The 11,464-nt window shown below is 36.0% G+C and overlaps 1 protein-coding gene across 1 annotated transcript; it reads right to left on the bottom strand.

Annotated features, from left to right (window-relative positions):
• Positions 1–711: 711 nt before the first annotated feature.
• LOC109189227 (casein kinase II subunit alpha-2-like) lies at positions 712–7,539 on the bottom strand. The gene is made up of 10 exons (XM_019340031.1): positions 7,069–7,539; positions 6,831–6,960; positions 5,179–5,373; positions 4,590–4,747; positions 2,415–2,505; positions 2,200–2,265; positions 1,773–1,855; positions 1,622–1,685; positions 1,458–1,526; positions 712–1,190 (listed from the first exon to the last, which is right to left on the bottom strand). Exons 1-10 carry the CDS (start codon positions 7,395–7,397, stop codon positions 1,131–1,133), a joined length of 1,245 nt encoding a protein of 414 aa, XP_019195576.1. The 5' UTR covers positions 7,398–7,539; the 3' UTR covers positions 712–1,130.
• Positions 7,540–11,464: the final 3,925 nt, after the last annotated feature.

The following is an 11,464-nucleotide window of genomic DNA, read 5'->3' as shown; positions in this document are numbered from 1 at the left end:
GTGCTAAAATTCATCACGCTAGTCTTCCCTTCGTTTATGACATGCTGAAATATGAAATTATTAAGGGTATTTTCATTATTTTCAAATTAAGATCTCAATTTGAGCATAAATAAAGAAATTTAAGCTTTAAGATCGATCTCAATTCACAGTTCTCTCCCTCAAATTAAGATAGGATGAGGGGGAAAACTGCGAATTGAGATCGATCTTAGGGCTTAAATTTCTTTATTAATGCTCAAATTAGGATCTTAAGTTGAAAAGGACGAAAATACTCTTAAAATTTTTAAATTTTGACATGTCTAAAATGAAAGAGTGACCGACGTGATGAATTTTGACACTAAAATAATAGTTGTGGATGAAAATTGATACTAAAACAATATTCGTGGATGAAAATTAGTAGGAATTAAACATGTAGACCAAAACTGTCATTTTACTAATACTCGCGGGACTAAAATTGATAATGCTAACCTATAGTTATTTTCTCGATCTAAATTTAGCAATAGATCTGCATATCTATTTTCTTTTCGTATAGTGAAAATGCGGTCCTACCTTGGCTAAGAAGGCTCATGCAGAATCAGAAATGAGAACCAACATCTTTACAGAAAATATCTTCCATCTCTTTGGATTGTCACATTCCAGAGATTATGTTTGATCTACTTGCATATAATGTTAAATTTTGGAAGCAAACACGGACGATTAAGATTGGATTGAATCTTGCAAGTTGGAACGTGTTATAATTTCAGATAGAAAATGTAACACAGGAAAGGCAATGGTACACAAAAGAAACACTTGACAGAGTGACAGACCAGTTTCGAATGAAAATTGCAGTGATGAGATAGAAAGGACGACAGTTGTGTTGGGAGCGACTACATAATCACGTGATTGACTCAGAGAAATCGCATAAGAAAAAAGAAAAATTCAGTGTGTTTCTGCCATTCATGACCAACAGGGCAACAGGAGATCTTACTTTCCAATGGAGAATCAAATCGACCAGAAAATAGAAAAAGCAAAAGAAAAAAAAAATTGACTGGATTATGAAAATACTTCCACTGTTCCACAATTTCACAGTATTCCAGCAAGTGTAGTGAACAAACGCGCCGAGTTATTGGAAACGTGCAGCAGGCGGGCGTGTCCTACTGGGGGCGAGCTCTGCTGCTTTCAGCGTTTCTCACAGGGTACAAGTATGGATGAGCCTGCAAAAATCGGGGGAGGGGGGAAGGTAAATGTTATATCGTGTGTAGAGAATCTAAGCCCAGTGGCGAGGTGCCAAGCACCTTGTGCTCAGATGGCATGTAGTGACCTCTCCCATGTGGGAGGTCATGAGATCGAGCCTCAGTGAAGGTGTTGTTGACTCTGTGTGCTTCATTAGGTTGAGAAAGTATGTTTGGACAGATACTACAATATAATAGAGTCAGTAGCATTCAAAAAAAAAAACTAGTGTCGAGGTTTTAGGATTTTACCATAGCTTCTTTTGCAGTTGGCCGTTCCTGATGATCATAACGGAGCAACTTGTCCACGAAATCAATTGCCTACGAGAAGGAAAACAAGAAGAGTGTGCATATCAGGGTTACCAGAAGGAATGCACACTGCTTGACTAAATGTTGACGACGGATGTATTTCCTACCTCGGGGACAGCTAAATGTTGATTTTCAGCGTTAATGAACTTCGACCATGGTTTCCTGCTATGCCTGAATCAAATAACAGTATTATATACATTATAAATGAAACATATTCTTTCGCAAAACATTAGTCTTGTACATGGGATTGACACTAACCTTCCAACAAGGGCTGCAAGGTTTGGATCTAATTCTAAACGATACTTATTTAGATAAGCATTTAATTCATCCGTTCCTAATACCTGTGATCCATCGAAATTCAAAACTCAGAAAAGTTTCCACATGTAAGAATTTCAACTCCACCATCCATATAAAGTCAGGAAAAAAAAACACAGAAGAATAAGTGTCACATAGTAGTATGAATGATATTCCTAGTTCCTGTTTATACTTGCAATGAATATAGTAATTCATGATGGATTTACTAGGAAACTAATTGTTCTGGTATGGCTGATTCAGATCACCTCAAATTAATGATATATTAAGAAAAGTGCAAGTTGTGTTCCAATCACTGTCTCAACCATCTCCGTATGAACAAGTTAGAAACAATATAATTTCACATTGACAAAACTCTGGCCAGCACATTTACCTTAGCAATCTTGACAAGTTGATCGTAATTGTCATGTCCATAAAAGAATGGCTCTTTCCGGAATATCTATAAAGCAAAATTTGTAGATAAATAATCATCATAAACAAGATAACAAAGCATTTGAATGTTAAAATGTAAGTATACTATTAACTAGAAAAAAAAAAAAAAAAAAAAAAAAAAAAAAAAAAAAGGACTTCAAGGTCAGCATTCCTCACCATTCCAGCAAGCATGCAACCTAAGCTCCACAAATCCAGCGAGTAATCATAGTCTTGTAGATCAACAAGAAGTTCAGGGCCTTTAAAATACCTGTAAAAAGTGTCAGTGCGGTTGGTAGAAGTTACAACAGAAAATCACATAAGCCCCTATCTACTACTATATAGCTAAGTTTTGTAACTAGCTAGTAGTGGCAATTCATTAAGTAGCATAAGATTAGCATAGTAACAGACTAACAGGTGTATCCATAGTCAATGCATGCAGCAGAAGAGATTATACATCCTTTTTATTTACTAAAGTAAGCAAGAATGATTGTATTTATATAATACTTCTACACATATACCCAAATTTCTTTCATGAATGAAGGAACACTTCCACCACTGAAATAAGTCATGCACTGTACGAAGATTTTAGACTCATTTCTAAACTGATTGCCATTTCGCACCAACCCATATATTATACCCCATAAAACGATTTTTCATTTGTTGGTCCCAATTTTTTTTCCATCTTTGATAGTTTGACCCTTGAATTCTAAAAGTAGCCAGATGTAATTCTTCAACTAGGAATAATTAATCAACATCATTCTATCTATTACTGATTACATTAATACCTTGCTAAGATCCACTCATCCACCATACCTTAAAGCATACTAGAATCCAAAATAAAAGTTAAACCTTACAGGATTTCATCCAAATTAACAATTAACAGCTATAATAATGGAGAACTGATGGTAGCTACTTTGTAGATTTGGAACTTGAGGAAGCATTGAGAACTAACTGCAGCTACATTGTGTAGTTGGGGGACAGTGGAGAACTATTAGTAGCTATCTTGTATAGTTGGAGGACCATAGGTGGCCACATTACAGATAAGGTTTAATATGTTTAGGAGGATAAAGAAAGCTATGGACCAACAAGGAGTACATCCCTCCAAGAATTAAATCCATCAATTAGCGCAGTAGACCTTCTAAAGCAAGTTCTAATGTTCTATACATGTGAGTGTTGTATGACAAACGAAAACATATAGATTTATTATTAAGCCACGAGTATTTCTACAAGCATAACTCCCAGAATGGATGGAATTCAGAATATTTCATGGGGGCAAGGGAAGCATCTTTTTTTTGTTTTCTCTAGACCATGTAGAGAACCTAAGGTAATAATAATAATAAATGAGACGCAGGTACAGTTGAAATTCTTTTCCCAAACCTAAAACAGGTCCATTAATAACTGTCACAAGGTACAATTGACTGCTGTATTCAAATTCATATTATCATTCTTAAGACATAAGACATAGATTGAAATTAAAGCCTAAGCATGCAATTTTCTATTGAGAACACTAACGGGGTGTTTGGTTGGAGGGGATTACAATTCCATTCCCACATAATTCCGAAGGCAAGCAAATTCCTTCGTTTGGTTGGAGGGAACTTTTGGAATTGAAATTCCCTCATTTTCGTGAAATTAGAATCCCATGCCCCCTTGGTATTTCAATTCCATGGATTTTAGGAAGAAGAAGAAAAAAAAAAAAAAAAAAAAAAACTTTGAGACAAAATTATCCCTCTCTTTTTTTAACCTAAAATTGATGTTTGACCTCTCTCTTTCGATTATAGTGTCTTCTTCTTCTACTCTCAACACAGAACATCAATCAATAGGCCAACCTCAATCAAATATGTTTTCTCAAAACTCCTTTACCTATTTTATTGCTTTCGTTAAGCAATTTTAGAGTTTATTTATAGCGTTTTACATAAAATTTTCAAAAGCAAAAATTTGAATTTGGTCATTTAGAATTAATAATAATAATAATAATAAGTATGAGCATTTTAGACTTTATAATACTTATTCCATTTCAATTCCCATGTATACCAAACATTGGAATTGAAATTCCCAATAATTCTATTCATGTTAACCAAACACTGGAATTTAAATTACCACTTTATTCCCACATTATTCATCTCCCATGGAATTGCAATTCCTTTCCCACGTAATTCCCTCCCTCCAACCAAATGCCCCGCAGGATTCAAGTTCCAAAATAGTAGCAGTTAAAAATAGATCACACCTCAAAACCTCCAACATAAGTTTACAACAAAATGAAGTAATTCTAAAACAAATTTAAAAATGTCTAGTTGATAGAAAGCTGCCATCCAGACAAATAAAGTACATAAACAAGAAGAGCAGAAAACAAACCTAGAGGCCACACGGACATTATATTCTTTCCCAGGATGATAAAATTCTGCGAGTCCCCAATCTATTAGCCAAAGTTTCCTCTTCTCATGATCAATAAGGACATTGTGAGGCTTCACATCGCGGTGCATGATACCTTGAGAATGACAATAATCTAATGCCTATGCATAGAGATTGAACAATGGTTACTTTTTTAGCAGACAGAAATCTTCAAATAAATCACTTATAACAGAAAGGGGGAAAAAATAAAAGAGGAAAAATCAGTTTAGTAACAGTAAAACACACCCACAAGCAAATAAATAAACATTATATGCCAAAGAACTTATTTGGTAGAGAAAGTGATAAGAGCTTCAATAATGCTATACTACATTTAGTTTCTTCATTTCCTACCCATCAGAAGAAGATTGACAATACCCCTCCTCTATGCTCAACCAGTACTTAACATCACTTTCTGATTTCTATTATGTCCTTCCATCACCAATCCTACCCCAGATAATTAAGAATGAGTAGATTTTTTTTTATTCAAGACAATGATTTTAGAGCAGTTATATTAAAGAGAGAATATTAAAAAGAACATGCAGAGAAAACTTGCCTTGAGAAGTTCATAAGTATAATATCTTATGTCAAAGTCAGAAAGAGTTGGGTAAAGCACTTTAAAATCTGTGTTATTCACATATTCAAAAACAAGGCTTGGAGTCTTTGACTGCTGATCTCTGACAATATCAAGCAACTTCACAATATTTGGTCCGCCACATAGATTCTGAAGTATTTTAATCTCCCTCTTAATCTGCATTTTACAGTAACTTCCAGAATAAGTCTGTAATCAATTGCGTAAAACAATGTATTTTCACTAATAAGTAAAAAGGAAACCTTACTATCAATTCTAGTAAATAACAATTCATGTCATAAAGATTTTTCTATAAAGTATTTTAAAAATTCTGAGACAATTTAAAAACATTCTAACTACCACTATGTCATTGAGGGTTGCTCAGTTAATGATATCCAGACACAATTTGGAATAAGAAATATCTCAATCCCATATTTGGTCACTTTAAACAAGTGGGAAACAGGCATCCTCACTGTAGTAGAAATAAAAAGGCAGTTGGGATTAATAGTGAAGGAATCATAAATCATTACCAAGGGGATTGAAATTATTGAACCAAACAACTCCTAACCTATTTCTGTTCATTCTATTGAAATAAGCAGACATTATGCTGCTTAATATATGTTGTAATGAAAACAAAGTTCAAGCTTTTGGCTGAGTTACAATAGGAGATATTCAATACTGCCAAGGATCTCATGTTAACTAAAAGAATATCATTAATAACCTACGGATAGTGAGATACAAAAAGACATTTTCCCTAGAGAGCCAAGATGGATGTTTAGGTGGCAAAAGCATCAGAGCCTGAACATATATTGAATAAGTGAAATACATCCCAATTCAAATTCCTAGCCCCTAGATTCTCATAATAGGTGAACCCATTTGTACTGTCAATGTAATAAGAACTTATGCTTTGCTCATTCCAAAGTCCATCTATTTAGAAAATGAAAAAACATCTATTTTATGGGCTCTTGTCTGGAAGTTTAATGCAATTATCCAAGAGCCTCCACTAAAGAAAATGAAATCAAAGGTAAACATTCTAAAATGGCATCACCTTTACTTCCAATCAATGTGTTTGTTATAACTTATGAGGGACAAAATTACTTGAATGAAGCAACCACCTGTGTAATTACCATGGGAACTTTTACTATTCTCAACCTTTGTAGTAATTCCTTTCTTATCTTTTTAACATAATATAGTACAGAGCATATGATTAGCCATAGTGAAAGACTGCAACACTTCTAAAAGTTTATTCAAGGAACTTATTTTCACAAGTTGTAATTTTACATTTAATAATAATAATAATAATCTACAAAGTTAGGGGAATCTTAAAATGGCTTCACTATAAGTGTACTCATCATTGGATTGAAGTCATATCTAATGACTCTTAACTGAGAAGAGTTCTAAAATAGTTGAATGATGCATAAATGAGCACTCCCAGGGGATAACTTTCACTGGTAACAATGCATTTAAACACCTTAGACAAATCCAGCCTAGAAATTAGCCATTACACCATATAGGATTGTCACATAGCTCCTTTTTACTTGCATATGAAATTCAAACCAAATAACCGAAGCCTATTTGCATTATGCTTGGACAAGCAATCAAAGTAAATAAAGCAGAGAATGAAAGAAAAATCTAACTTTTTTCTTCTTAACAGGCTTAAGTATTTTGATAATGCATTTCTCCTTATTTGTAGAGTGAACTCCCTCAAAAACCTCGCTGTACTTTCCCCTTCCAACCTTCCTAACTACCTCGTAATCATCCTGCTCCCTGCAGTTGACACAAATAAATAAAACAAAACAAATTGAAACAAGCTCAATAATTTTTTTTTTTTTTTTTTTTAAAAAGTTTCAATTACTAAATAATGTAATCAATTACCCCCATTGAACAGTCAGCGACTCGTAATCCCAATACTCTTTAGGCCGAATGACATTGATGTCGGTATAAACCCGGGCCTTGGAGGGGGCGCCGGGTCGGCGAATAGCTTTTCCAATCTTCTGCGCCAGGGTCTCCGACAAGGACACCAGCGGGCGGATGGATTGCGGCGGCAAAGGCAGACGCGAGGGATTCCGTTGCAGTTCAGGAGAAGGCGGGAACCCTAACGGCGGCAGACAACGGTGGAGATGGAAGGGAAACGACGTCGGATGGGAGATGAGGAGGCGATTGTGGTAGCTGGAAGCGATGATGTGAAAGGGCCTTACGGCCATAAACGAACGAAGAGGAAGTTATAATAAATTTGACGATGACCAATGCAGAGTGTGCACAACACCCTCTTTCTTCCTCATCTCCACGCTACCTTTTTTCTCTTTCTAATTTTCTGTGCTTTCTTTTTAACCTTTTGCGTGTAGAATTCTAGAGCATCCTTGTAGTTTTAGGGTTAATTTCACCAAAGGTCCTTTGTATGACGATTTCAAATTTAGTTTCAGATTCTCGGTTTTTTTTTTACATTTTTATTTCTTTTTATAACTTTTTCTATATTTAGTAAGGATATTTTTATCTCTTCATATTTTTCTTTTGTTATTTTTTCAATTTCAACCGGTTTAATCGGTTTATAACTTCAATAAAATCAGTTGAAAACTATGGTTACTAAAAATCTAAGGTTACCTAAAGTTCCAAACGAATTAAACCGGTTGAAACCGGACAAAAATAATAATAAAAAAAATATGAAAAGACAAAAATGTCCTTACTAAAAATAAAAAAAGTCATAAGAATGACTAAAAGTGTTCAAAAAAATGATAATCTGGAATGTAAAATGTAAAATGACAAAAACAATAGCCTGGGACTAAATTTTGAATTGTCACCAAAGACAATTGACCTCTAGTGAAATTAACTATAGTTTTTATATGTGTGACTACAAAATAGAATATGGAAAAAAAAAAAAAAAAAAAAAAAAAAGGGCATTAATGCGTCGCGCTTTGTTGCTTCACGCGATTAAGACATGAAGTGCTATTTTTTTTTGTGGTCTTACATTTATGTTAAAAATCAATGTTTTGAATGATGATTTTTCTCTCTCTCTCATTACCTTATATCCTCCACATAAGATTGTTTAAGTCACACCAAAATGCTTTGATGGTATACTCTTACTCTCAGTAGCTTCGAATGTAGTGAAATATGATTCTCATATAAAAATGTCATGTAAATTTTTTTTAACACAATTTATTGCTTTTGTTAAATTTGTGTGGGCACCAAAAAAAAAAAGAAAAAAAGATGAGATATGTTCGAAGTTCAAATATTGGAAATTCCATGGGCCAAAATTGATCCCCACAAAAATATCTCATTTGGATATAAATCTGGGCCTACCAAAAAGTGTTGGGCCAAAACAAAAGTTTTCATAAAATCATAATATCAGTAAAAACAAATCAATCGTTATACCTTACACCACGGCGCACATAGCACTGTGCGCCGCGCGCCTCCCAAAACGACATCGTTTTGGGGTCGTTTTGGGAGGCGGGGTAGAAAGTTGCTGGGATTATGTGTATTTGTTCACACGGTTATGTGTATTTGTTCATACAGTTATGTGTATTGGTTCATCAGTTATGTACATTTTTTATACAATTATGTACATTCTTTTTATACAATTATGTACATCCGAATCAGAAAATTTGTGTGTATTATGTTAATAGTTGATGTGTATTATGTTAAAAGTTTATGTTTATTATGTATTATGTTAGATTATGTGTATTATCTTTTAAAAAGAGTATGTATATTTTGTTATATAATTATGTACATTCATGTATACAATTATGTGTATTCTAGTATAACATTATGTACATTCTTGAACAACGGGTTTTTTTTTAAAGAAAAAACTACTGCCATTCACTGGGGCGGAAAATTTCAAAAAAAAATAAATAAATAAAACTACGTCGTTTTGCATCTAGGCGCATAGTGCAACGCGCACCGTGGTGTAGGATATAAATTGCCAAAACAAATTCCATGGGCCAAAATTGATCCCCACAAAAATATCTCATTTGGATATAAATCTGGGCCTACCAAAAAGTGTTGGGCCAAAACAAAAGTTTTCATAAAATCATAATATCAGTAAAAACAATCGTTATGTTGTGCAACTGAGCGTTATGTTGTGGTGCAAAAACGACGTCGTTCTAACGTCCAACTTTAAAAAAAAAAAATCAGTTTCGATTGTCTTTAACTGCGTTATGTTGTGCATAATTTGAATTATACAGCCATAACTTCATAACTATACATTCAAAATTACATAACTACACATTCATAACTTCATAACTATACATCAGAATTGCATAACTACACATCCATTAACTTCATAACTATACATTCAGAATTACATAACTACACATCCATAACTTCATAACTATACATTCAGAATTGCATGCATAACTACACATCCATAAGACCATAACTTCATAACTATACATTCAGAATGTGAAATTATAAAATTATGAACATATGTTTACGTAACTAACGACAATCGAAAATGATTTTTTTTAAAAAGTAAAACGACTTCGTTTTTGCAACCGTGTGCACCATGCATAGATGCATGACCAACACGGGAAATGCCAAAACATGTACCGTTTCCAACCCGAAGGACGTCGCCGCCGGTGTAATCTTCAAATTGTGTCATCACTGTAGCATCCGCCGTGGCACGGGATGAAGATCCTGTGTCCGGATACCATGCATCAACCTCCGCGGCCGCCCCTCCATCGCTGGAAATCGCCATATGCGCCTGAGCAGGTGGTTGGCTGGAATGCCGCTTAAAACAGTATATTGCGGTGTAGCCGTGAGATCTGCATATCTGGCAACGAGGGGAGCCACCTCTTCCACGGTTCTGACCACCGCGCCCATGGTTATTCCCGCGGCCATGACCACCGCGTCTCTGTTGAGAACCGGAGCTGCCATTGTCGGATTGCCACCGTCCACGCCCAACAACCATCGTAGTCGGGGCCTCGCCGGTGAATTCCGCACCACCCGATGAGAAGTCATCGGAAAAATTGAAATCTTGCACCTGTAAGTAGTCCGACAGTTGCGAAATATAAACCGGCGTACCTGAGATTGCAAGGGATGCGGCTAGCGCGCGGTATTCCGGACGGAGCCCACTGAAGACGTACAAGTTTTGTTCGTCGAGGGAGATTGGGTGACTGGCTAGGGCGAGATCTTCAACGATGAGTTCCTCCCGGCCGAGGTACTTTGTCGGCGAGCTGTTTCTCTAGCGGAGCGACTGGAACTGCCCAAGCAAGTTGAGGCAGTAGGCACGCGTGGAAGAACCTAACGCCGTCGTGATGGAGAGCCATACCTCCCGGGAAGTGGTGCGACCGACGGCGAGGTACATAACCTTGTCGGAGAGTGACGAAATAAGTAGGGAGATAATAGATTGGTCATGCTGGACCCAAATGTCGTGCGCCGGTTCACTGCGGTGCGCGGAGGCTGTACCAGCGGAGGCACTGTTGCGCGTCAATTGGAGTGGTGGTGAGGATGACCGGAGGACACGGCAACTCACCATCGACATAGCCAATGAGGCCTTGACCACGGAGGAACGGAACCAGTTGGGTGCACCAGAATAGGAAGTTTCGTGTCGTAAGCTTTATGGGCACGAAGTGATGGGCTGAAGAGAGAGGATTAGGGGTGGTGGCCGGAGCTGTTGCGGTGGCGATGGTGACTGTACACTCGGAGGAGTTGGTCGGCATCGGTGTAAGGGGAAAGAGAATAGGGAGACCTAACACTAAACTGATACCAGATGAGAGAGAATTTCAGTTATTTTGCTTATCTGATTGTACAACCAATAATACAATCCTAGAGTAGTTAGGTAACGTAACACACTCCTATACAGTAGGTTAGCTAAGTCATACTAATCTACTACCACATAAAACATTAACCACATGTTATCACTAACAGAGGATTCCTAGATGGGAGAAATTGATCCCAGCCTGAAAAGATAATGAATAGGTAAATTACGGTGACTCATCAGCCGTCCATTAGGTGGCCGGGAGAATCAATGTGTGGTGCTCACAGAGAGTCCACCGCATTAGGTATAACCAGTGGCGGATCCAGAAAATCATATGAGTGTGGGAAAATATTAAATGACGTTAGAAATGTCAATGACAAAATATCAAACAACCATAATAAGGTTAAAATACAAAATATATTATAAATTACAATATATTTATGAGAAAATATGAAACATAATCAATTAGATAAAATAATTTGAATAACAATATATTCATAAATACTTTTAAATTTTAATTTCTTTTAGTTAGATTGATTTTTCTAAATTAATTTGAATACAATAAAGTATATTATAAAC

This window comes from Ipomoea nil, unplaced genomic scaffold (genome assembly GCF_001879475.1).
Source record: "Ipomoea nil cultivar Tokyo-kokei standard unplaced genomic scaffold, Asagao_1.1 scaffold1509, whole genome shotgun sequence".
Taxonomy (NCBI): Eukaryota; Viridiplantae; Streptophyta; class Magnoliopsida; order Solanales; family Convolvulaceae; genus Ipomoea; species Ipomoea nil.
The sequence above is the reverse complement of the archived record's forward strand: the minus strand, read 5'-3'. Positions and strand labels throughout refer to the sequence as shown.

Coding starts and splice junctions, on each gene's coding strand:
- LOC109189227 (XM_019340031.1), bottom strand. CDS start 7,397: ATGGCCGTAAGGCCCTTTCACATCATCGCTTCCAGCTACCACAATCGC. Junction 4,748..5,178: donor ATACTTATGAACTTCTCAAG/GCAAGTTTTCTC, acceptor CTCTATGCATAG/GCATTAGATTATTGTCATTC. Junction 1,527..1,621: donor AACATTTAGCTGTCCCCGAG/GTAGGAAATACA, acceptor TCCTTCTCGTAG/GCAATTGATTTCGTGGACAA.